Here is a 27,732-nt window from a genome sequence, read left to right as displayed (position 1 = left end):
CTTAATCCATCCCCACAAGAGGAAGCTCAGGAGCGGGCAGCGTGAGCTCAAGGGAAGGCTTAGCAGTGTGGATCTCCAGCAGGCCCTGGATGAAGCCATCGCTCGGGGTGTCCTCTGCATCCTCTGGCTCTGGCTGAGGGCAGGTCTCAGAAGGGAGCACACCTGCCTCTCGCACGGATTCCACAGGCATGTCTGCGTCTGCCTCTCTCACGTCTCCCTCTCGCACGTTTGCCTCAGGCATGTCCATGTCTGTGTCTGCGTCTATGTCTGCCTCTGGCACGGCTTCCTTAGGCATCTCTGAGTCTGCGTCTGCCTCTCGCACGGCTTTCTCAGGCATGTCTATCTCTGCGTCTGCCTCTGACACGGCTTCCTTAGGCATCTCTGAATCTGCGTCTGCCTCTCGCATGGCTTCCTCAGGCATGTCTGCGTCTGCCTCTCGCACGGCTTCCTCAGGCATCTCTGAATCTGCAACTCCCTCTCGCACGGCTTCATCAGGCATGACTGAATCTGCGTCTGCGTCTGCGTCTGCGTCTGCGTCTGCTTCTGCCTCTCGCACGGATTCCTTAGGCATCTCTGAATCTGCAACTCCCTCTGGCCCAACCCCAACCGGCGATCCTGGCTTGACCTCAGTCCTCCAGGTCTCTGCTAGGTCCTCCACTTTAGGGTTTTCTGGAAGGTTCTCTGCTGTACTGACTTGTGCAAGCCCCTGGTTAGTAAGTCTGTCTATGAGCTGTGGGCTCAGCTGACCACTGCCCAGCTCTCTTACCCTCTCAGCCCCCTCACTCTCCTGCTCCGGCTCTTGCTCCGGCTCCTGCTCCAGCCCCTGCTCCGGCTCCTGCTCCTGCTCCTGCTCATTCTCAGAGTGAGGGTTGGTGTCAGGTTGGGAGCTCTCTCCTTCACTAGCAGAGCCCCCCGAGGATGCCGGCCCCCCACCATTGGTCACCTCACTGGGGGGTTTTAGGTGGATGCGCTGGTGGCGAACCAGACTGTGCTTCAGGGTGAAGGTGCGCTCGCAGGTAGTGCATCGATATGGCCGCTCTCCTGCACGGAAAGAACAACACAACTGATTAATTCCAAAAGGTTGTCCAACAACCCTAAACAAAAACATCTGACATCACAGGCCATGTTGGGCTCCCCCCATTCTCCACCCTCTCCAAGTCTGCTTCAGTCCAGTAGCACAACCTGGTGAATAATGTCAATGCAAAAATGTTACGCTTTCCTAGCCAACATCTTGTGACGTGAAGGATCAAACTTCACTAAATGTGACACTCTGAATCCCTTCCACATTCTTGAGATGCACTCCAAAACTTAGGGGGCAATGCAACTGATACATTTCAAAAGCTTGAGAACCATTTCACCAAAAAATACACATTTTTTTATGGCAGGTTAGCCTCTCGGCGCCACATGACCCTAGCTCATTACGATTCATCTGTGGAGTGGCGCCACCTAGTGAATAATGTTCAGAGCAAAAGCCTAGAACTTCGACTTGTGATGTAAAGGTTTAAACTTCATATTAGGTTCAGACGTCACGAAATGTCACACCCTGCATCACTGCCACATTCTTTGGTACACACAACAAAAATGTCATCCATAGGCGGTGCTACAACTGACACATTTCAATTTCTCAAGACCCACTTCAGCTAAAATGTTTAAATTTGGTATGCAAACACATTAATATAGCTTATTTCATCATGTGTTGATGTGGTATGACTCCTGTAGACAATCTTCAGGTATCATGTAACCTCAGGTTTGTTGGACGGGGGGATGCGTTTGCTAGGCATGCCCGGGAGCTTGTGGGCCCTGGAGGCTATCGTGCCCATCTGTCCATGCTCATTCTCTTACTGTGTGCGGCTGTCATACTTCACACCGCTATGTAGTACGTCTACTAAGGATATGTACCCCAGTCATTCAAGACAGTGGCCATCAAACCCTCTCTTATATGGACATACCCTGGTAACTAGGCCAATTAAAGACAAACACTGGTGCTACAAAAAAGTGTGAAATTGTTAATATATGTAAAAAAGATCACGGCTTTCCATTAGCAGTAAGAACAATAAGAAGATAAAATTCAATATGAATCATTACACCTCTTTGTTTCACATGTACCTGCTTGTATTCCCTGAGATCAATAATTCCTTTTCAATTAAACAGCCTTGTACAACAAGATTTAAAACGACCTTTCTAAAAATCATCAAAGACCTCCGGTGAAGCTTCAGAGCCCAACACTGAGGTAGCTCTAGTCAGCCATTTGCATCTAACAATAGATGTATCTCAATACTGGTTCTTTTATATGTTAGTGAGGCTTTCAACACTATAGATCATCATATTCTACTACAGAGACGTGCCTGGTTGCCATGGCTCTATACATGCCTGGTTGCCATGGCTCTATACAGGCAGGGTTGCCATGGCTGTATCCATGCCGGGTTGCCATGGCTCTGTATGCCTGGTTGCCATGGCTCTATACGCCTGGTTGCCATTGTTTTATACATGCAGGGTTGCTATGGCTCTATACATGCCTGGTTGCCATGGCACTATACATGCCTGGTTGACATTGCTTTATACATGCAGGGTTGCCATGGCTACATCCATGCCTGCTTTTCTACTGCAGTACCCTACTCTGTAACACCTGTAGAACCTCCAACTGATTCAGAATGCAAAAGTTCACACACTTAAGGCCCTAGTCTGAGCGCTTAAGGGACATGACCTATAGTCACTTAAGGCCCTAGTTTGAGCGGTTAGGGGACATGACCTATAGTCAGTTAAGGCCCTAGTTTCAGCAGTTAGGGGACATGACCTATAGTCACTTAAGGCCCTAGTTTTAGCAGTTAGGGGACACGACCTATAGTCACTTAAGGCCCTAGTGTTAGCAGTTAGCGGAAACGACCTATAGTCACTTAAGGCCCTAGTGTTAGCAGTTAGCGGACATGACCTTAAGGCCCTAGTTTCAGCAGTTAGGGGACATGGCCTATAGTCACAGTGCAGATCTGCAAAGGTAATTCCAAGAATTTCAAAAAGCACATTTGGAAGCATAGCCTTTTAATTTAAACCCTCTCCTGTGTCTCCCTCAGAACATCTGGGGAGCGTTTCAAGAATAACAACGGAAATACTTGCTGAACGACGATAGTGCGCTGGAGCATTGGCTGGAGTACAACCTACTCACTGCTGTGTCTCAAAACCGTAGAAGCTGTGTTGCAAATGCTAATATTAATGTTGCCATACAAGCAAATAAACTGAAATGTACAGAAAGTCGGCATTGACAGAATACGACTGGTGAAGAAACAAAGCTGATTGCGTCCTAGGGGTGGGGGAAAAAAATCGATTCCTTGATATCTCTTGATTCTCTCTAGAGCGATTCTGTCTCGATTCAGAAAAGTTCAAAATCGATACAAAAATAAAATAAATGTAATAATAAAAAATATATATTTTTATATATATATATATATATATATATATATATATATATATATATATATATGGGCCATTCTACCGAATTTGTGTAATATGCAGTCCCTCAACAATAAAAACTATTTACAAAACAATTAGGTATTTAGGCATAGATATTTACTAAGAAAATGTTATGGTCTATATAAACCCAATGCATTAAATGAGATAGTGATAAGCTAAATATATATAAAATCATCATTTATAGGGTACTTTCTATTGGGAAGTAGCTGTTCCCAACCCTGACATATACATTTCAATGCCTGTAAATAACACTTTTTTTCGATTTTTTTCAATGATTTAATTCCAAAGATCTTTATGATTGGGTTGAAACAGAACTTGGAATATTTAGATTTATTGTGGGTTTAATTTTTAAATCAATTAACTATACTAAAAAAATCATGTCTCTAGTTTTCATGTCACTACCGAAACACAAGAGTTTTAGTCCATTGGCTGAGCCTGTGTTTTAGCCACGACCCTGCATGTTTCACCATGCAGTGACACTGCATCCCTGTCGCTCATGGTTGAATGGTAAATAGCTAAATCCCATAGTTTTTATATAAATGTGTTCCAAAGTCTGAAAATCGACGTGTAACCTTAAGAATTGTCACTACCGAAACCCATGTTTTCTTCAATTAGGTAAACCTTTTGGGGTTTCATACAAAATCTTATGTTTGTATGTGTACACCTCTTCAAATATTTGTTTGCAAGCCGTGTGCTTGCTAGAATTCTTTATTTATGCTTAAAGTTAGCTAGAATTGTCACTACCGAAACAGTCACTACCGAAACATATGGTAGTGACCTGATGATTTCGGTAGTGACAAAATGAAATGGTAAGTAGTTCAATCCCATAATTTTTAAATAAATGTGTTGTGTGGACTAAAGGGCGGCCTAGAGCACCTTTTGGAAGATTTTGGGAGAGAAATGAACATCCATCCAACAGTGCAGTCACTACCGAAACACTGGATGTCACTACCGAAACAGTGCAGCACTACCGAAACACAGGATGTTTTGTAAAAAATTAAGTATATTGAGTAATCAACTAAAATGTTATGATACTGATTGGATTAATGTATGTTCAATTTCATCAATCAACAACTCTGGAATAAAGTATTTTGCATTTTACAAAGAAATACTGCACTTAGATTTTGATGAATTGTATAAATTGAACTTGAAAATTTGGTAAAAAATTCATTTTTATGGATTTCATTGTGAAAACCTTCAAGAAATATTTGTAAAAATACTCTTCAGAGAAGGGAAGGAAACACAATCTGAACAGGTCAATAATAATACTTTTTTTAGTAAATGTGATGTTTCGGTAGTAACAATTTTTGGAAGAGGAAAAACATTCCAACACATTCTGAAAATACAATATAAAAATTGACTGTTCTTTTACTAGATATGTGTACTTTAGATATGGTACAATATACATACGGACAAAGTTTTGGGAATAAAACATAAAAAAAATCTAAATATTTCCGACCTGACTTTGCACCAATTCGGTAGAATGGCCCATATATATATATATATAGTATACATATTTTTTACATCCATTTTATGTTGAAATGCAAGCTGCATCAATTATTGCATTGTTTATAGAAAGTCATAATTGTGACAAGGAAAAGATTTTTCTCTAATAAAAAAAAATAGAGAAGGTAATTCATCTGTTGATTTTCTTTAATTATCAAACACAAAACAGGAAGTGGTTAGCAACCTCTGAGTAGCAAACTCAATTGTATTTAAAATCGAGATGCATCGATAATCGTTTTATCGGTTTAAAATTGATAATCGATAATCAGTTTAGAATCGATTATTGGTTTGGAATCGCTAAATCGGTTAAGAATGTAATCGTTGACCTCTGAATCGGAATTGAATCGAATCGTGAGGTGCCAAGAGATTCTCACCCCTATTGTGTCCTGCATCTGATTTGGATGAAAGTGCCAGAATAAGATGGAACTAAAGAAATCTGCCTCAACTTGTATATGTGCGTGGTACCTGTATGAGAATGCATGTGTCTGGTTAGGTCCTGTAAGCTTGTATATGTGTGCGTACCTGTATGAGAGGGCATGTGTCTGGTAAGGTCCTGTACGCTTGTGTATTTACCTCTACGCATGTGTCTGGTAAGGTCCTGTACGCGTGTGTATGTACCTCTATGAGAACGCATGTGTCTGGTTAGGTCCTGTAAGCTTGTATGTGTACCTGTATGAGAACGCATGTGCCTGGTTAGGTCCTGTAAGCTTGTATGTGTACCTGTATGAGAACGCATGTGTCTGGTTATGTCCTGTAAGCTTGTGTATGTGTGTGTACCTGTATGAGAACGCATGTGCCTGGTTAGGTCCTGTAAGCTTGTATATGCGTGTGTACCTGTATGAGAACGCACGTGTCTGGTTAGGTCCTGTAAGCTTGTATATGTGTGTGTACCTGTATGAGAACGCATGTGCCTGGTTAGGTCCTGTAAGCTTGTATATGTGTGTGTACCTGTATGAGAACGCACGTGTCTGGTTAGGTCCTGTAAGCTTGTATATGTGTGTGTACCTGTATGAGAACGCATGTGCCTGGTTAGGTCCTGTAAGCTTGTATATGTGTGTGTACCTGTATGAGAACGCATGTGTCTGGTTAGGTCCTGAAGGCTCCAGAAGCGCTTGTAGCAAACACTGCAGACCTTCTTCCTCTTGTCCGCCTTGGTCTTCTCTCCTCCTCCAGCATCACTCTCACTGTTCTTTGGTTCCAAGCCTCCTTCCTCATCACTCTGGTCCTCCTTGTCTTCGTCTTCCTCTGAGCCACTCTCCATGCTGCTTTCTGCTGCTCTCTTCTCCTCCTCTGTCTCCATGCCCTCCTCCTCTTTTAGATTTGTGCAGATGTTCTTATTTTCCTCGCAAAGGCGCTCGACGATGCGCTCGCACAGGTGAGCCTTCTCATGTCGGGCAAGGGTAGCAGCGTAACGGAAACTCTTCCCACAGGTCTTGCAGGTGTGCTTGGTGTCCTCTAGGGGCACTGCTGAGTCCTCTTCCTCTACTGCTGCAGTCTTCCCACTGCTTCCATCTGGTGGGTATGTCTGGGACTGCGGCTCATGCTCAGAGAACTTGAAGTCTATCAGTTGGCTGGCAAAATTGAGGTCTAGGCTCTTGCCGCTGTGAGCATCATCATCATCATCCTCCTCCTCATAGGTGGTAGTGATGTTAGTGCTAATCTGTGCAAGTATTGTCTGGACCTCAGTCTCCTCCTGCTGGGTGCTGTCTGTGTCCGCACTGGGGGGAGCGTCATTAGACATGGCTGTTGGAGGGGAAGCCTTCTGAGTGACAAGGAGAAGGGACTGGGCGGCGTCAGCAACACTGAGGTCCATAGCTTCTGCAGTGGTGAGCTCCGTTTCAGACATGCTCTCTGAACACATTGAAAGATCACATAAAATGATCAGACAAAACACACAACCAAATTCGACATCAGTGAAATGCTTTGAAGTACTTTGAAACACTACTGAAGAGATATTGCTTCTATACACATACTATACTAAAGCACGCAGTTAGCTTAGCATGTACCTGCACTCTCAGGTGAACCCTCTTCTGTCTCTTTGGCCTTCGGCATGCCACCACTGCGACGCAGCACTCTATTAGTCACACCATGTTTACGCAACAGGTGACGCTCACAGTTTGACTTTGTGGAGAACAAAGCGTCACATTTGGCACATGGGTATGGCTTTTGGCCTTCAAGACACACACACACACACACACAAGTACACAAGTGTGAGAATTAAGTGGTTGTTCATTTCCTGGTCCTACCTGTAACTGTGCAACTGATCAATTTGTTAACATGTAGAACTGCACTGTCAAGCACCTGAGAGCTTCTGGCAAAGTGTGTGCATATGTGTGTGAGAAAGAGGGAGAGAGAGAGAGAGGGAGAGAAAGACAGCAAGAAAGAGAGAGAGAGAGAGAGAGAGAGAGAGAGCGAGAGTAAGTGAGTGTGGTAATGCAACATGCATTTTTCAATGTCTTACCTGTGTGTGTGTGTTAGCATTTGTGTGTGAAAAGAGAGAGAGAGAGAGAGAAAGAGTAAGTGAGTAAGAAGGCAAGAAAGAGAGAGAGTAAGTGAGTGAGATAGTAAGTGAGTGAGGTATGGCAACATGTGTGTGTGTGTGAAGAGATAGAGAGAGAAAGAGAGTGAGAAAGAAGGCAAGAAAGAGAGAGAGTAAGTGAGTGAGGTATGGCATATGTGTTTTTCAATGTCTTACCTGTGTGTGTTTGAGCATTTGTGTGTGAAAAGAGAGAGAGAGAGAGAGAGAGAGAGAGAGCGAGAGAGAGAGAGAGAGCGAGAGAGGTCGGTGAGTGAGGTGAGGTATGGCAACATGTGTGTGTGAGAAGAGAGAGAGAGAGAGAGACAGAGATAGATAAATAGATAGATAGATTGAGTGAGTAGGTGAGTGAGGTATGGCAACATGTGTGTGAGAAGAGATAGAAGAGAGAGAGAGAGAGAGAGAGAGAGAGAGAGAGAGAGAGAGAGAAGATGAGTGAGGTATGGCAACATGTCTGTGAGAAGAGATAGAAGAGAGAGAGAAAGAGAGAGAGAGAGAGAGAGAGAAGGTGAGTGAGGTATGGCAACATGTCTGTGAGAAGAGAGAGAGAGAGAGAGAGAGAGAGAGAGAGAGAGAGAGAGAGAGAGAGAGAGAGAGAGAGAGAGAGAGAGAGTAGGTGAGTGAGGTATGGCAACATGTGTTGCATTTTCTTACCTGTGTGTGTGAGCATATGCCGCTGCAGGGAGCTGGACCAGGGGAAGACTCTCGGGCAGAAAGGACAGGTCATCTTCTGCACAGAATTGGAGTAGGCATTCTTCTTCCCCTTTGGTGGCTGCTGCAGCTGGCCTGGATCCAGGTTGTTCTTGCGCGTCAGTTGGCCCTGCTGAAGGTGCAGCCGTTTCTGTTCCTTCCTTTGACTTTTCTCCCCCTCCTTCTGAAGGATCTCTAAGGCTCCTGACTGCAGGTAGGGGCTGAACTTGTTGGTGTTGGTGGTGGCCAGCATCTTCTCCACACTGGCAAACTCGCCGCTGGACTCCAGATCAATCCCACTGCCTATGTTGCCTGTCTTTACGTCTTCCCCCTTCATGTATCTCGCAGGTCTTTTCCTGCTCCTCTTGGTTGCTCCCTGCAGGGGGCGCTCATCCAGCAAGCCATCCTTGGAGGCGGAGTCTACCTTGCCAGTAATGTCTTTCTCTCTTTGCATGTTAGGGCTGCCATTGCTCTCCAAAAGAGTCTCTCGCTTCAGGAGGTCTGGAGCCCCTGACACAGAGGAGATGATCTGGGCTATGGAGGCCAGCGGTGGCAGCTCCTTCAGGGTGGATGAGGAGGACGAGACTGGTTTGGGGAGGAGAGGCTTCAGCCGCAGGGCCGACCGACTAGTAGGGCCTCCTGCATTGAGGGCTGAGGCCACGGTCAGGGGCATCTGGTGACGTCCTAGCTGCAACTTCTCATCCTTCTCTGTCTGTAGGGACTGGTTCACACTGTGGTCTGGGGGGCTGATGGACGAGGTCTCCTTCTTGAACTCTCTTTGCTCCAGTAGAGGAACTTGTACCTCCGTCTCCAGCTTCATTCTCTTCTTGGGGTTCTTGGGAATGGAAAGGTCGATGGGCTCCATGCTGCAGTCATCAGTTAGTAGAGAGGAGGTGCTACCCTCCACTTTGATTTCTGGTGAGCCAGCATTGCTTCCTCCAAGACCTTTGTTGGAAAAGTCCAGGGGTTGTTCCAGCTCACCGCTGTAGAGGCTCAGGTTCTTCTCCACCTTCACAGGAAGGATGGGCACCGCAATAGGTGATGTGGTGGAGGCAGGCAGGCCGTTGACTGGCTGGGAGTTTAGACCTGGCTGCGAGGCCGTTTCAGCTGGTATTGTAGCTATATGCTCCTCAATCTGCTCCTGAATCTCAGGGTGCCCTTTGAGTAAGTGATGGATGCAGTTTCTCTTGGTCAGGAAAGCGGCCCCACAGCGGCGGCACTCAAAGGGCTTGCGCTGACACCCACTGTGGGTACGGAGGTGAATCTGCAGGGCTCTGTAGGTCTTGAGATCATCCCCACAGAAGCGACAGAGGGTCTCACTTGCTCCCACTGGCTCCAGGGTGGCCTCTTGGGTGGACAGTGTGGAGGTGGAGGTGATGTACTTGATGTTCTTCTCGATCTCTTTCCGTGTGTTCTTCATGTGCTTCTTGCGCAGGTGGCGCTCACAGTTGGCCTTAACAGTAAAGGGGTAGTAGCAGACACGACAAACATAGGGTCGCTCACCGCTGTGTGTGCGCATGTGGCGAATCAGCGTGGCTTTGTCCGGTGCCACATAGTCACAAATGTTGCACTGATGGGGTAGGATGCCCAAATGGTAGCGCATGTGGGCCTGCAGCAAACCAGAGAAGGCGAAGACCTGGTCGCAGAACCTGCAGGGATAAGATGCCTTTTGAGACCCTGGGCCTGAGCCCTTCCTCTCATCAGCTTCAGCACCCTGGCCAGCCTCACTCTTGATCTGGAGGTGGTCTGAGTCCTGGGGCATTTGAGCATCACCCATGCAGTCTGCCTCCATCTGCATTCTTTCTGCAGACACCTGACTACCAGACACCGTAGAGGAGGAGGAAGATGATGAAGCAGAGGACATTTCCCTGGAGCTCTGGAGTAGATGGCTGTTTGAGGGAGGCAGGTTGGGACTGATGCAGCCCAGTGAAGCCTGTGTGGTGATCAGTGGGGGAGGGGTGTAGGTGCTCATGCTGGTCCGTGGTGACACCAGTGGCTTCGGCTTCAGAGGCGGCATGTGCTTGTGGCCAGCTGCCTGCATGGCACTGCATGGCGCCTTGGACAAGGTGGGCAGCCCAATCTGGTTGGATGCAGCAGATGCCACCCTCAGCATCTGCTGGATGTCAGCCAGCTCCAGACCCGTCTCTCCACAGACAGGCTTTGCCACAGCATCCCCATCCGGCTGGAGGACAAACCCTCCCTGGAATGGCTTGAGGGAGAGGATGCTTAGAGCCTCGCACTGGGATAGACTCTGGAGGGACATTGGGTCTACCAGGTGGAAACCCATCCCACCCAGCCCTGCCAGGACAGGGCCCTCTTGGGGAAAGGAGGGTGTGGGCTGCTCCACATGGATAACACGTATGCTGTCCAGCTGAGCCTGGTATGCATCTTCCTCAGAGGGCACAGGCTTGATCTTGGAGGTGTGCTGAAGGCCCAGACAGCCCATAAATGAGAGCTCATCAGGTGGTGTGGTCTCAGCCTGTTCAGCTCCATGGGACAGGGGAGGGTCAGGATCACGCTCTTTTGGTTGGTGGGTGTCTTTGTGCAGGTCCAGAGAGGATCGGAGAGGGAAAGCCTTGTCACACAGATCACACACAAAGCGGTGGACTTTGCTGGTACATCGACGGAGGTTGGTTTCACACCATACCTAAAACGGATCAATTATTCGTTAGTGTTACTGGTGTGACAAACTCTTTAAAAACAAAAGTACAGAACTAATAATTATATTGTTATATCAATGAACCAATTTAACTATGTTTTAAATCACCTGTGCAATCTGGGGGAACTTGTGGCAAGAGAAGTCAATGAAGGCCAGGTCATTGAAGCCCAGGGGGATGGAGGGGTTGTTCTGGATAAAAGGCCGACCGCTGGGATCTGTGGGAAGTTTGTGGTGGGTGGCGGCATTGTGACGTAGGAGACCACGGTGAGTGCGGAATGAGAGGCAGCAGAGATCACACCTGGAAGAAATGGCATACCAGTACAACAGGTGTTTATGCTATTGACGTGACTGTACATTCAACAAAATCACATTGAATACAGATATGACCACACATTTGTGCCTAATTACGTATCATAATATGCAGATATATGTATTCTGAGTTAACATATCTACAGTAGTTTCAGTGATTATGGTACACAATTCCAAAGAGAAACATCTACTATAGTTATGCACTGTGGTCAGTTTTAGTATGGGTGTGAATGTGTGTCAAGTCTGAAGTCAAGTATGTGTGTGTGTGTGTGTGTGTGTGTGAGTGTGAGTGTGGGTGTGGGTGTGGGTGTGGTTCTGTTTGAGATAGTATGTGTATACAGTGCCACTTGTAAGTATGTGAACCCTTTGAGCACTTTTTTTTGTTTTACCATGATTTAAAAAAATGTTCGTCACCAATTTTCCATAGATGAAATGTCAGGTTTATGTTTATCATTTGCATGTACTTGTTTCGAGGGAATTGTTTGAGTAGCCAAAAAACAACATGAAACATGGAATTAGTGTATTTTCGAAAGGAAGTGAACCCTGAGCTTTATTGGTAAAGTCAAGCAGGTAACAGATTCGGTGAAACTTATTTGGGTGCTTGATTAGTCAATTAAGCAAACCAATCAACTGAGACATCCATAGGAAAAGGGTTGGGCAACACAGATTAAAAGAGAGAGGAAACCAACCAAACTACTGTAGTGCCAAGGTGTACCCACGCAGATCAACAATGCCGAGAGGAAACGAGATATCCAAGAACATCAGGAAGAAGGTACTGACAGCCCATCAGTCTTGGGAAAGCTATAAGACCATCTCCAATAGATTCCAGCTCCATCCATCCATCCAAGACAAATTATTTAGAAATGGAGGGCATTCAACATAACCGCATCTCTGCCTAGAAGTGGACGCCCATCAAGAAGCACGAGAAAGAGAATAAATCAGGTAAAAGTCAACCCACACATCACCTCTTAAGAGTTTCGGACCTCTCTGGCAGCATCTGGGCTAAATGTACATGGGTCTACAATCAGACGAAAATTGTTGATTTTGACCAAATAATTCTATCTCGGACTCATCTGTCCAAAGAAGGGACTTCCAGAAGGCCTTTGGTTTATCCAAGTGCTCTCTGGCAAAGTTGAAACGGGCAGTTTTTTTCTTTCTTGAGAGCAGAGGCTTCCTTCTGGCAACCCGATCATGAATGTCATGTCTATTCAATTTTCGTCTGATTGTAGACCCATGTACATTTACCACAGATGCTGCCAGAGAGGTCTGAAACTCTTGATGGGCGTCCACTTCTAGGCAGAGATGCGGTCATGTTAAATGCCCTCCATTTCTATTTTTTTTGTCTTGGATGGATGGAGCTGGAATCTTTTGGAGATGGTCTTATAGCTTTCCCAAGACTGATGGCCTGTCAGTACCTTCTTCCTGATGTTCTCGGATATCTCGTTTCCTCTCGGCATTGTTGATCTGCGTGGGTACACCTTGGCACAACAGTAGTTTGGTTGGTTTCCTCTCTCTTTTAATCTGTGTTGCCCAACCCTTTTCCTAAGGATGTCTCAGTTGATTGGTTTGCTTAATTGACCAATTAAGCACCCAAATATGTTTCACCGAATCTGTTACCTGCTTGACTTTACCTATTCAGCTGGGGGTTCACTTCCTTTCGAAAATACACTAATTCCATGTTTCATGTAGTTTTTTGGCTACTCAAACAATTCCGTCGAAACAAGTACATGCAAATGATAAACATAAACCTGACATTTCATCTATGGAAAATTGGTGTTGAAAAAAATGAAAATTCATGGTAAAACAACAGAAAACTCTTAAGTGCTCAAGGGGTTCACATACTTTCAAGTGGCACTGTATATGTGTGTGTGTGTGTGTGTGTGAGACAGAGTATGTGTGTGTGAGTATGTGTGTGTGTGTGTGAGAGAGAGTATGTGTTTGTGTGAGTGAGTGTGAGTGTGTGTGTGTGTGTGTGTGTGTGCTTCTGTGATAAACTACTGCTATAACAGAGTAAACTCTGTGTGTCAGTGGCACATAAAGGGCCAGCTGGGGAGTGTCTGTGACACCACCCTGTGGTCTTATCTCTGGAACAATATGCCCATGGAGGACATAAAGCAGCTTATCACTGCAGGCACACACACACACACACACACACACACACACACACACACACACACACACACACACACACACACGACGCATACAGGCACACATACACACACACATATCCACACACGACATACAGCGATGGGCACACATTAGCTGCTCTGACTGATGCATGGCTACAGACACAGTTCATGTGGCCGTGCAACTGATGCTGCTCACACTTCTGTCCCAAAACTTGGTGACATTGATGATTACATAAATGCTATTTTGTGTTTGCATATGCAATCAAAAGCTCTAATTAACAAGTGTGTGTGCAAGTGTTGAGTTAACATGAGTGTGTGAATGAACATCAGTGTGGCAATGCACCAACAGCTTAGTGCACCAGTATGTGTGCCAGGTCTGTGTGTGTGTGTGTGTGTGTGTGTGTGTGTGTGTGTGTTAGTGCACCAGTATGTGTGCCAGGTCTGTGTGTCATGTTTAATCCCATTGGAGCTGCCTCATATTGGCACTTCTTATATTGCCCTTCCCCCACTATTCATAGGAATGACCAAATGAGACATTTGAATATAGAGTACAACATTTAAGTTGTAGCAAGCAACCGTGTTAATGGGTAGAAATGTAGGGGTGTGTGCACGCGTGCAAGTATGAGCATGTACACACACTCATGTATGCAAGTCCAATTCTGCTGCTTCGTAAGAGGCCTTTGGCCATGGGACCTACACTACTGCTGCTGATATCCTCTTAACTGCCCCACTCAGCTGCAGTGATTAGCTTGGATTAGAGCTAAATTTGCAGTCCTTGCCTCAAGCAAGACCATGGCACCGAGTCTATATGTGTATACTTCTCCACTGCTATAGAAAAAGGGCCGATTGTGTCTCATTCTAGCTGTAGATCTTCTTCAGTCCTAAGCAGCCTCCTGTGAACTGAAGTTAGGATGTGCAGTGATTTACTTCAAATTTCCACACCACTGCTTTAAAATCCTGTTTCCCTGGAAACCAGCCCCACAGTCACCAACACTCAAGAGGAGGATGTGGGGGTGGGGTGGGGGGCATGGGAGCTCGTGGGCAGCATCCTGAGGCCCTCCTTCTGTGATTCATTAAGTCTTGACCCCCCCCGACCAACTTTATTCCTCCCTTCCTCCCTCCTGTTCTCCTCCTCCTCCTCTGAGCAGCAGCCAGTTAAAATATTGTCAGGAGAAGGCAGCAAGGACTGGGGGATGGGCCTTAGAATGGGACTTGTATGACAAGATGTGCCTTATACTTCTAGATAAATCAAAGTAGTTCATTTTCAGCATGTTAAAAGCTTGCCAGTGACGAGCAAAACGCACAAATGATCACTCTTGACAGGCACAGTCCACCGACGATAACTGTGGCAAGATAACTGTTGTAAGATAAATACAACATTAACTTTTGCTGGTTAATGCTACACTCACCACTTCATACACAGATTAAAAGCATTGCATGTGCTACTTGAATGATTAGCATCTTAGCATATGTTGTAGATACAGGTTGGACACTCACAGATCACCCATATGTTAATTGCTCCATAGCAGATCCTTGGCCCCCTGATGAGCGCAGAGGCTAAATGTTTGAAATGTCTGCGGGCCATGCAGCAGGGTTTTGGGGTGGATGGGCAGCAGTTGCTGGGAGATTATGAAGGCATGCTTTGTGCTCAAACAGGCATAACTCAACACATCTGAGCAGAACAGTAGCAGAAACACCACTTGTTTGCTAAATATACCTTCAGTCCCGTACCACAATGAAGCAGACCTTTGTGTAAACCAGGCGATGGAACCCACAATGTATGTATGCACTTCCCTGGTAACCTGGATCTTTGTGCTTCATGCTAAGGTTTGAGGTTAGGGAGTCTGTGGCTGCCCTTTTGAAAATACTTTGCCCTGATGCACCTAACGCTTGTGTGGATTGTTCTGGCACTGGTTGTGTATTTAGTTTGGCGTCTTTAATGTGTATGGGTTCATTCCTCATGTTCTAATGTCAGGGCCCAGTACCTTAGGCTGGAGTCGGGGTGGGTCTCCATGTGGGTCTCCAGATCACTCTTACATCGGAAGGCTTTGAAGCAGATGGAGCAGGGTAACATGTCATCTTCCCCTTTGCCCTGAGGTGCATTATCAGTCCCCTTTTCCTCAATGACCTGTAGAACAAATGGATAAGGAATCAGACACCCACCCACAAACAGACCAAGTTCTTAACCCTCGAGGGTCGGCATGGACCAGTGGGGAATATTGTGGTCTTGTGGGGAGTTGTGGTCTTGTTGTCAATATGCATTTAAAGCTCTACGAGTTTCTGTCCTAGAGACATAAAAATAACACCCCCAGAAACCTTGAAACAAAAAAAATTATTTGGCACTTTGTAAGAAGAATCAAAATCTTGCACATTTCAGTCTCTGAATGAGGAAGCAGCTGCATGACCCACCCATAAGCAAATATTCATATGATAAGGGCATCGTAAATTGTCGATTGCTATTGGGTCACGACGTAGCAAGAAAAAGTGACTAATATTTAGTTGTGAAACCACATACAATTTCTGAATGCTGACAATCACCTGTGTAGCTAACACCTGTGTTTACAAGGTTCAAATGTCTTGGCCAGAAATCTTTAAAATGTTTTTTTTTTTCTAAGTCTGAGCATCTCTGAAAGAAGGTTTTTCTGCAGGTATGTTTCCATGTGATTTAAATACACCCCGCCCCCCCCCCCCCCCCCCCACTACATACACACACACACACACACACACACACACACACACACACACACACACACACACACACACACACACACACACACACACACACACACACACACACACCATCTTGTTGTTGGTCTCATCCGTTGGCTCTCCATCCTCGTCCTGGCTACTCTTCCTCTTGGCTGAAGGACGTCTGCGTTTTGTGGGGGAGAGTGGACTAATGGGGATGGAACTGGCTGGCTCCTTGATATGGATCTTTGAGTGTCTGTAGCAGAGCAATAGGACAGAAAGACAAGAAAGACATACCAGTAATATTATTCACTATAAGGAACACCAATAAAGCAAATGGAATGCCATTAATAAAGACTGACTTTTGAGATTCTTTTCTTGTACCGATCATCAAATAGATGGATGGTCGTACTCTGACAATGCAGAACAATTCTCTAGATTGTTGTTTGTGGAGGACCCACTTCACATGACCATATGGATGTCAGGTATGGTACATTGAGCTGGAGGCTCCAGCAATGGTACATTGAGCTGCTCATGCCTGCAGGAGGAGTTAGAAGCAGCTTAGGAATGTGGCTGAGAGAGGTTCTACTGGCCCTTCCTTCCCACAGGATCATCACAGAACCAGCCTTCTCTCAGGTCAGAGGTTAGGCAGGTGATCCACTCTGTGCAACATCAACATGGCTGTACTGCTTTTTTCTCACTGTGACTATCAAGCATTTGGAGTATCAAAGGAATTATCCAGACTGGCTGGCAATGACATCAGGAAAACAAGAGATTATTCAGTTCCTCCTTCTTCATTAATTGACATGTCAGCATTCAGGTATCCACTGTTAGGTAACTCAGTATTACCCACAGATGAAGAGAAAATAAAATCAAGTTTCAAGATTTTGCTGTTTCCATTTGACTGATGAATTTGAATACCATCAAAACAAAGTCACCTCAATATTTGTATCACATATAAGCTAATTATTTAGCAATCGTTTCATTTAGCAATTGAACTTGATCCTGATGCACAGTTCCGAATTCTTGCCTATATCCTATTTATTAAATTGTCTGGATAGACCAGAGAACAGATTTGTATCTGATAGCTCCATGAACAACCACTGACGAAACCCCAAGTTTGGATGGCACAGTGGTGACCACAGTCACGTACATCACCAAAAAGCAGAAGAATGCAGTGATAATAACTGAAGTTGTTGTTTTGCTTATTGCAGTCACATGAGCATATATCTGGGTCAGCACAATACAAGAATAAGGCCCAGATCAGACCTGAAGATATCCACACACTTTTGTCCTGTTTAGACTGGGAGGACCTGACCACTTGGAGAACACTTAACACTCAGTGTCAACATAAGAAAGCAGTTGCTCCACCCTTCACTACAGTCATAGTTGAGGACTCTTGGAACGGAAATTGGCTCGTGGCGGGCCTTGCTTCTCTTTCTTTGATGTTGTGAAATCTCTCTATGGTAATAGCAGAAACTCCCTCCCAGCTCCTTTCTCCCACTCCCATGTGATGGTTTGGCCCAAAATGGCTTCCACCTTGCCAACAACACAGGCTGGGTTTCCTCATGCATCGCTGTCTCATCATCCACAACAAACTTAAACTAACTAAACCAAGTTTCTGTGCATGTGTTGAAACATACTTTTTTTGAAACTTTCCTTTCCAATATTGGAAAAAACTTTACATATTATCATATGTTTTCAGTAGCCTTTTCCACTTGTGTTTTTTTAACACAGCAAATGTGTTTCAGAATAAAACTCTCAGGCTTCTTCATTAAGCATTTATAGCTGATATGTATATCAAACCCACAGATGCAATAGACATAGAAATGCCTCCAAAGGGACAAAAGACATCATTTTTGTCATGAACTCCACAGTGCAACCTCTGTCACACATGCAGAAACCCCAGCTGCACCACAGCCTCAGAATACAGAGTGTTTTGTAAATCCCTTACATGGCCCTCTTTTTGCTAGTACCCCCCTCCCCACACACACACACACACACACACACACACACACACACACACACACACACACACACACACACACACACACACACACACACACTCCATCTAGCTGTACAAAAAAAAAAGTATGTAATCACCCCCCGTCTACCAGGCCGAATCAAAACAGATAGCAGAGCTCCAGAGGCAGGGCAGCTGAGAGGAGATGAGGTGAAGGGGCAGAGCAGGAATCTTATTTCTCCTTCCTGCTCTACACTAGGGGCCCTCTTTGAGCACAGACTTTTTCCTTCACAAAACCAAAACCTTGCCATTATTGCAGAGCCACACCCTGATGTGGTAACCCATCCCAAAACACACACACACACACACACACACACACACACACACACACACACACACACACACACACACACACACAATCTCGAATCAACGCCTGCTGGTTTATCATCATTGCCCATGCACACACACCCCAAATCTCCAATCCCGCCCACTTTCTGAAAAGTAAGAGAAACCCACTTCAATATTACACTACTGTTTATATATGCCTTCAGTCAAGTTATTCATCTATTGATGGTGAAGGTGTTTCAAGGAAGTGAAATAGTCTCACAACCACACACACACACTGAAGGCTGTTGGAGTAAAAAAAGGTGTATAGGACAGGTTGGAATATGAGAAAACCCTATCTTATTTTTTACTTAAAAATGCTTGAAAGTGCACGTTCTGAGGAATCCCCCTGGAAACACCCCTTACTGGAGTTTTTTTGTCACTAAAGAAATTGTGATTGAAGGCCTAACCACTAAAACTACAGTCTTAGACTGACACATCTTATGTTCTATTTTAGTGTTTATTGGACATTTTCAAATAATACATAAAAAATATCATATACGGTATGTCCCTGATTACGTGGTTTTGTTTGTATCATATTTGATACATTAAGCCTTCAAAACAAATAGTTAGATCTGGAACATTTTGGAATTACGTGGGGTTATGAACCCTTTTATTAAAAAAAATGATTTTACCTCATCATAGGTTAAAAGTCAAATGAGTCAAAATACCAAGTTTTATGTCATCAAAGATTTGCTGAGTTAAGATCTTTCTGTCAGCATCATAAGTTGCAATTGAGGGATTTAGAGATCAATTATCTTAAATATAATCATATTTCATACTTGATATATTTACCTTAAATACCAGCTTATCATATTTGATACATACATTTTCCACAAAATTTGACTGAATATGAAATATTAGGTAATTATAAGTTTCTTCAATACAGTACATTTTTAAATTGCAATATTAGTATATTGAATAGTTTTTCCAGTACCTTTTTCAAAATATCCAAAGATTATCCTGCCAAATATTGGCCTCAGTTGCTACATGAAGGCAGCCATTTTGGATATAGTATTGAAAGGTCCACTATTGCCTAGCAGAGCACAGATAATCCACCAGAGGGCAGAGTACATATGAGATCAGGTTTTCAAGAAAGTACTGATCATGATGGCAGACATTTCAAAAACTAAGTATATTACAACAGGCATTATAGGGTTCATTCAAACAAACATGCCATACACATTGGGTAAACAGAAGAAGGTGCATCTACACTAACATTGGTAAACTGATATGAGGAGGGTGATACCAATATGGACAGCTAGGCGTCAAGAGACAAAGAGTGGCTGCTGCATTGGCAAAACCAATATAACATACGCCTTCTGGCAGTCTGGGAAGTCCCGCCCCTCTACTTCCGGACAATTTGATTTTGCCTACAGTACCGGTCTTGCAAATTGTATATTTGTGGGGAACTTCAAGGATCCTTGGAGCCAATCACAAACTGGCTATTGGCTACCTGGCCATGACCTGGCGCGCCATTGGCGGATTTAAACTTATCACGACTACGTACCAAAAGCGACGGCAAACAGAGTTTGAAATCATTCGACATGGAGGCCTCCGAAGCACAGCAAAACTTCGATACTGCTCTCGCGGCTGTCTTGGATGATTGCAAAGGCAAGTTTTCTTTGAAAACAGAACAGAAACTTGCCCTGGAACAATTCATACAGAAAAAAGATGTGTTTGCTTCATTACCGATCGTTTTATCGTTGTATAGTATCGTTGGTCTGATTGGTTAAAGGAGTGTCCAATTACGTGACTGAAGTGGACCGCCATTGCGAAGTTCGCCAGACTAACTGAACAAATCTCTCTCTCTCTCTCTCTCTCTCTCTCTCTCTCTCTCTCTCTCTCTCTCTCTCTCTCTCTCTCTCTCTCTCTCTCTCTCTCTCTCTCTCTCTCTCTCTCTCTCTCTCTCTCTCTCTCTCTCTCTCTCTCTCTCTCTCTCTCTCTCGCTCTCTCTCTCTCTCTCGCTCTCTCTCGCTCTCTCTCATCATATTGCTTATGCCTATAATAACAATGATAAAATAGCCATATTGCCTACTGTTAAATCTACTACACAAATGTATTTCCCTATCTGTTTATAAATGTTCTCTCTCCCTTATAGCATGTTCCAATTGCTGATGGAAGTGGAAACATTGCTCCTCGCCCCCACCACTCCTCATCTACACGCATGGACAGCTAAACTCTACCCACTCATTTTTTCCTACTTTTTCTTTCCCTCCTAATCTAATATATCTCCGCCATGGGATGCTGCTGTAGTCTCTCCACCCGGTCTACCTGGAGAAACCCTCGGCCAATTGCACCCACCGCCACTGCATTGCCGTACACTTACTCTACCCCATACCCTATGCTAGCATTTATATACAATATACATTATTGCCACCACTGAAATGTTTCTCTGTCCCTACATCCCTTACCCCTGTAACAGTAACCCTAGGAGTACAGTAAACTAGTCTTGCCTGTATCATGCATTTACCACCGGATGTATGTATATACCGTAAATCCTCAAATAGTGGCCGGGGCTTGTATTTACTTGCTGCACAGCACACCGGCCTTTATTTGGGGCAAGCTTGTATTAGGAGCAGGCCTTTATTTCTTACTTATCTTCTGTTATAGAATTGTATTATTTAAATAATTGGCATTGCAGTAGGCTAATATAATTCATTGCATATACTTCCTGCACATCGCGTAGCGCTTTAGGTCGGGGTGTCAACGTAAAAAATAAACATCGGAGTTATGGTCTCCACTGTCAGTCACGGAAGAAAAGATTTCCAAAGCCTTGAATTTAATCATTTTTCTAGACACTATTATGCTTATCGCGGACTGAAAACATTTATTCAACGAGCTGGTTTGATATCCAGCCTAACTTTCTTTCTACCTCCACCTGCTAGTCGTATAGCCTATCGCATTCGTCTCGGTCAATGTCAAACTTCTTTGCTGCTTTTTCTCCCGAATGTTCTTCAGCAATCAGCGTACACCATCTCTTTGAATTTAATATCAAAGTTACGTAAGTCTACTCCTGATGATCCCTTCTGGAAAAAGTAACCAAGCCAACTAAAACGTTACAGATAAACAACAGCAGGCTATACGATACGTGCATTAAGGCTAAACTTTCGCCTAGTAGTCCTACGTGGGGACATTTCTTTTTTTATTGGAAACAGCCCATGAGATTAGCCAACAATATTATATAATATAAATATTAAACATGAGGAGAACATGTATTTGTGAAATGCATTCAATTCAATTGTGATGCCTACTTTGAGCCGACGGACTGATGCTGGTAGGCTACAGTAATATACCGGTAGGCTACTTTATTTTACCCCCGGTATTCGGGGCCCGGCCTTTATTTGTCCGTATGGACCACGACCCCGGCTACTATCTGAAGCCGGGCTTCTAATTGAATCCCGGCCTTTATTTGAGGATTTACGGTATACTATGTCCAGCGACCAAATGCTGGCTGTGTACAACCCCTGTTGTTTCCCTTCCCCTTCTGCCACACAACACTCCCCCTTCCCCCCTTCCTATCTCCACCCGGCCGACCTCAAGCAGATGGGTCCCCCCTTATGTGCCGAGGTTGTGCTTAAGGTTTCTTCCTGCCTAACAGGGATTTTTTTCTTGCCATTGTGCATGCACTAAGGGGGTTCAGGCTCTGGGCTCTGTTAAGCGCCTAGAGGCAATTGTATTGTTATGGCGCTATATAAATAAAATCAAATTTCCCAACATTTTGAATCGCATATATTTCTATGTACTTTTGAATCAATAAACCAATGTAATTTACTGAAACGGCACTTGAAAGGCAAGATGCCTACGTTTCCAAAGATTTTACGAACTATGCGATTGTGTTCGCTGTACACTAAAAGGGTGTAACAGAACACTATATGACCGCCTGTGCACACACAGGACAGGGGTATATATTATCATAAATAACACACCCAGGACAGGGGTATATATATTATCATAACTAAAGAAAATAGCCACAAGCAGTAATCAACAGGCTCCAATCATCGGGCTCCAAGCACAATATGCAAACTGCCTCAAGTAGTGAAAAATGTAATGATTTGGAAAATGTTCCATAAGGGTTTAAAATCAAAAAGAATTCTGAAGATAGACTAAACCATGTAAGAAGAACAGAGGAAAACATGGTGTAACTTGTTGTTGTCTTACAGTTGATTTGTTTGAAGCCTACAAAATTCCATTGAGATTGGCCATCCACACAAGCATGTATTAGCTGCTGAATTTTGATTGTTCAAAAAGGTAGCCATTTTGTGTAGTAAACCAAATGGAACTTTAGGAGATGTGAGAACATGTCCTCAAGTATAAGCATACCAGCATAATTTGTTGGAGATTCATGAAATTTGGCGTGTCCAAAAAATGTGCTAGTGATGCAGCATGTCAGATTTCGTGAACTTTGAATCTTTATATCACAACTTATTGGCTAGTGAAGCGCAAGATGTTTGCATTGAACATTATTCACAACGTGGCCCTACTCCACAACTGAGTAGTGATGAGCTGGGGTCATGTGCCTCTTAGAGGCCAATTGGCCATAAAAGTCATAATTTTTGGTGAATAAGTGAACTTCAGAGGTCGCTCGCACAAAGGGACACGCCCACCCAAGGACACAAACCTTAATAATATTGAAAATACAGTAGTAAGCTGCTGTACACTGGCTAGCTGATCTATGCTGACTGGAGTATCTCCAAAAAAAGACTAGGATTTACCGCAAATGTGTGAAATTTATCTAAAAAAAAGTTCACACGGTTAAACATTTCACATAAGTATATTTGCATAAGTACATTTCTAGAGATATGCCGATAGTCTTGCTTTCCAAAGACCACTTCCTGTTTTAGTAACTGTATCAATGTATGGGTAGTACAACCTTCCCCCAAACTACTGAGAATAAAATAAATAAATAAAATAAAATAAATAGTTAACAGTTATAAGGGCCATTAAAACAGCCGGTGCTGTGTTAGTAAAAGTTGCCTTAGAGGCATGTGCTATCATCTCCCACCAACGTTCTACCTTTAAGAAGCTATTGAAGACCCAACTCTTCAGAGAGCACCTCCCTTCCTAACTTGCCCTTCTACTAATACTTAACTTGCACTTACGGCATTTACATTCCTGCCCTTTTTTTCTTATGTAAAATAGTATTTATTGTTACACTAGGTCTCTATTGCTCTTGGGTTGACTGTTCCTCCCTTGTACGTCGCTTTGGACAAAATTGGTCAATCTGTTCCTATATTGGTTACTGTGAGGGCCCTGTAAGAAACAATTCAAGTGAACAGGTAATAAGAGGGGGAGAAAATACGATCAGGAAAAAGACAAATATTGTACAAATGTGAGCAAGGAAAGAAATATATGGGCATTAGAAGCTCTGACCTGTGCATATTGCCGTTGGTGGTGAAACTTTGTCCACAAATGGAGCACTTGTAGGGCCGCTCTCCGCTGTGAACCAGCATGTGGCGGTCCAGTGAGCTGGCTGAGCTCAGGGCCTTGCCGCAGATACTGCACGAGTGGTCAGCTGCACCATTGTCCTGATTGTGCTGGAGTGGCAGAGGACAATCAGAGCCAGTGTCAGCAGAGCAGAGCTATCTCAGAGATGTTAAGATGACCGTCACTTCCATGCCAAAACACCACTAGCTCACATTCAGGTACCAACCTTGGTCATCAGAATGGTTTTACAGCTGATTACACAGATTATCCAAATCAAATATCTTCTGTTCCATGCATTTACTGGCTCACTCAATCATTTGCAGTTTTTTCTGCTCTCGCAAGTTTGCAAGAGCACCAACTCACTCTTAACTTTTCATCAATGTATAGTTTACATGCTGAGAAACACTGTGTGAGTGATGATGATGATGATGAATACCTGGCGGATGTGCATAGTGAGCTGATGCTGGGTTAGGCAATCCTTGTCACATAGTGGGCAGATGAAAGATGCACCACTCTCCTCTTTGGCTTCCTGGAAGACACACACACACACACACACACACACACACACACACACACACACACACACACACACACAAACACACAAACACACACACACACACACACAACACACACACACACACACACACACACACACACACACACACACACACAATGAACCTTTGTGCCTAGATGGGTACTGAGTGTAGTACTAGACCAGAAAAAGACAGCAGTAAAACCCTGACTGTTGTCTAGTTTCTTTACAGTTATTGAGGTACACAGACGCAGGTGTATGTAGGGATCCAAGTTGTCAGACCCTTATAATAACATTTACAAGCCTGTCAGTGGTGCAAACAAGCTATTGTTGACATGCATCATATGATCCCATTGTATAGCCCTTTTACGGTTACTGGTTTTAGCATTCTTACTCAATACTAGACCAATTTTAACCATTAATTGTCCTTGGTAAAAGTTTGGACCGAAAAAGATCTAAAAATAGGGCCCAGGTTGAGTGGTCCGGAAGTTTCCCTTTAATGTAGCCTTGAGACAATTTGGGGCTATACTACTACAATTGAAATGAATACAATTTGTTTTGTTTTTTGTAGGGCCGGGACTTTAACGCGTTAATTAAGATTAATTAATTACACAAAAATTAACGCGTTAAAAAAATTGACGCATTTTAATCGTATCTATTTTTGCACCGCGGAACGTTTCTCACTGGAGGAGTTTCAGACGGACCGTTTATACTGGCGCACCAACTAACGCGCATAAATTCGGTTCAAACAAGTTGACCAACAAACCACAGTGGCACAGTAAACATGAACAAAAAAACTGATGAGACCGTGTTGGTTGGCCCAATGGATGGGACATTTTGTTACAAAAAACCAACGCATGGAGGCGTCGATAAGAACATGGTTCAGTGCAAGCTATGCAACAAGGAATTCGCATATCACTGCAGCACATCGAGTTTCACCTCAATGCAAAACATATAGCAGCTAGCGTGGACGTTAAGCCTGACTCTGGGTACAACCCACACACAACCCACACTCCACCAGAGATGTTTTCTAACAGTCAGGGTTTCCAATGTTCTGAATGTACTTGAAAGTATTGTGTTTTACTTAAAAAACCCAAAGTATTATAGTTTACAGAAGGTCTACCTATCTATAGGCTATACCTGCATTTCTGAAATGTACTACATTTCTAAATATGGTATTGCTACACTTAATGGCAAAAATTGCACTGGTCTGTTGGACTTGAACAAAAATAAACAATATTTTTGTTGCTTAAGCTTATGTATTCAGTCATTATTCAATGGTATACTAAAAATCCATGTGAAAAAAATTACTTCTCACTGTTCTCAGGTCAAATATTTATATGCGATTAAAATGCGGTTAATTTCGATTAATTAATTACAAAGTCTCTAATTAATTAGATTCATTTTTTTAATCGAGTCCCGGCCCTAGTTTTTTGTCAAAACCTTCAAATAAAAAACAAAACAAAATTCTGGCTATTATTTGATATTAGTTTTTTGGCAAGCCGTGTGTGTGTGTGTGTGTGTGTGTGTGTGTGTGTGTGTGTGTGTGTGCATACGTTTTGTGTGGATGCCTGATTCTTCCTTCCTGTGCGGCTGATACTGGGAGATCTGCTGGTAATGGTCTTGCTGTGGACAGGACTCTTGGTGGGGGTGCATGACGCCGAATCCACCCCTGGCCCACTCAGTGTGGGCGCACTCATCACTGTGGACATCATGGAGTTGATGGAGGACAGGTCCACCCCATAAGTCTCCTCCAAGGTGCCATCTGTACCTTCTGCCCCGTTCTCAGACCTCTTCTCTGGATCTGTCCTCTCTAGGAACAGTGATGTGGATTAGTAACACATACAATCTGTCCTCTAGAAACAGTGATGTGGATTAGATAAGTAACACACAGTCTGTCCTCTAGAAACAGTGATGTGGATTAGTAACACATACAGTCTGTCCTCTAGAAACAGTGATGTGGATTAGTAACACATACAGTCTGTCCTTTAGAAACAGTGATGTGGATTAGTAACACACACACTTTGTCGCTACACTCTGGACATTCTCATCAACCATTCTCCAGTGTCTCAGCTCTGTGCTCACCTGAGTCTTCCGTGTGGAGGACAGAGCTCTGATCTTCTGCTCCTTCCTCTCTGGAGGTCATGATGAGACGAGCCTCCCCTCCCGACCCCTTGTCTTCTGTTCCATTCTCCATCACTACGGGAAGGAAAGGAAGGACAGAGGGAGGGAATTCACTGAAAACACACTCATTACAGACTTTATAACCTTTAAAGTTGAAAAAGAATATTACAGAGATTGTAAAGGGCACAAGGTGGTTGTCAGTAGGGCCTTATACATGTGCCACTGAGATCAGATCAGTTTATCGTATCGTATTCGCGTGTAGGTGTGAAGATTTTCAAGGGAAACGGCTCTTGTCGTTACCTGTATACATGTGCAAAATGTGAAGCTGTTACATTGCCTCGGGCATGCGCAAAGACCACGGAGATGTGCTCCCACCTGGTTTGTTTACTAACAACATCAACGTGGATCCGCATCGGGCACAGGCAGTGTAGTGGCTTAAAGTTCCCTTCTTTCTATCAGCATATAGTTCTTAATATTTTCTTTGAATAACCACTCTCGGATGGAAAGAAAACGAGTCTACGCGTGGATGTGTTTCAACAACGGTAGAAAACTGTGTTTGCTCCGTCTTTTACTGGACTCATAATTATATGACAGTGGTATTAGTTACAGTTGAGATACCCGAAATAACTTGCATGCGCAGCAATCCTGAGACGTGATTTTTAGTTTGCACATGAATACTAACGTCTTCTTTGATCCCAGGAAATTTGAGCACATAACCCATCTCCCTTACGGAGATATTGGCGAAAGTTGTTTAACCTACTTCATTACAAACGTCTAGTTTTTCAAACGTGTCTAGTTTTTGTGCAGTAGTGAATAGAGTCTCAGTCTACTACACCATACATAGCATATCATGTTTGTAGAAAATGATTAAGGTGCAACAAATGCCAATAAGCATATTTAAATTAAATGATTCACATTGCAAGCAAAATGGTGCGGCTGGAGCACAGGGAGGGACAACAGTGACGCAGTTTGGATGTAGCGACAAACATTTATGTGCTGTAACAAACAGTGTTAACCAGTATGTGAGTAACGTGGCTTTTATTAAAACATACAGTGTGTAATGTGTAGCTATTTCATTCCGTTTATTAACCTTTCCGGCTGTCTTTATTACTAGCCAGCAGCAGACGTAAAGGCAAGGGAGCATTTTACTCCCCGGCAATCTCTCTACAAATTCCATATAGACGCGGGATCAGCAGAGAAAAATCTACTTTCCTTTTGGGAGAAACCAGGCCAGTCGTTCCCACGACTACAGCACCTTGCAAAACGAATTATATGCGTTCCAGCAACAGGTGCTGCGAGTGAGCGCTCCTTCAGTGCAGC

At 43.9% G+C, this 27,732-nt stretch overlaps 1 protein-coding gene across 1 annotated transcript; it reads right to left on the bottom strand.

Annotated features, from left to right (window-relative positions):
- Position 1: 1 nt before the first annotated feature.
- rreb1a (ras responsive element binding protein 1a) lies at positions 2-26,000 on the bottom strand (the record flags this gene model as incomplete). Its single annotated transcript, XM_080855532.1, has 10 exons — positions 2-1,041; positions 6,034-6,822; positions 6,978-7,142; positions 8,162-10,844; positions 10,965-11,154; positions 15,280-15,422; positions 16,094-16,238; positions 23,703-23,866; positions 24,193-24,285; positions 25,860-26,000. The coding sequence occupies 10 exons, from the start codon at positions 25,998-26,000 to the stop codon at positions 2-4; spliced, it is 5,553 nt and encodes a 1,850-aa protein (XP_080711658.1).
- Between the last annotated feature and the right edge of the window lie 1,732 nt (positions 26,001-27,732).

This window comes from Sprattus sprattus, assembly GCF_963457725.1.
Source record: "Sprattus sprattus genome assembly, chromosome: 17".
NCBI lineage: Eukaryota > Metazoa > Chordata > Actinopteri > Clupeiformes > Clupeidae > Sprattus > Sprattus sprattus.
Note: the sequence above shows the minus strand (reverse complement) of the source record. Positions and strands in the feature narration are given on the sequence as shown.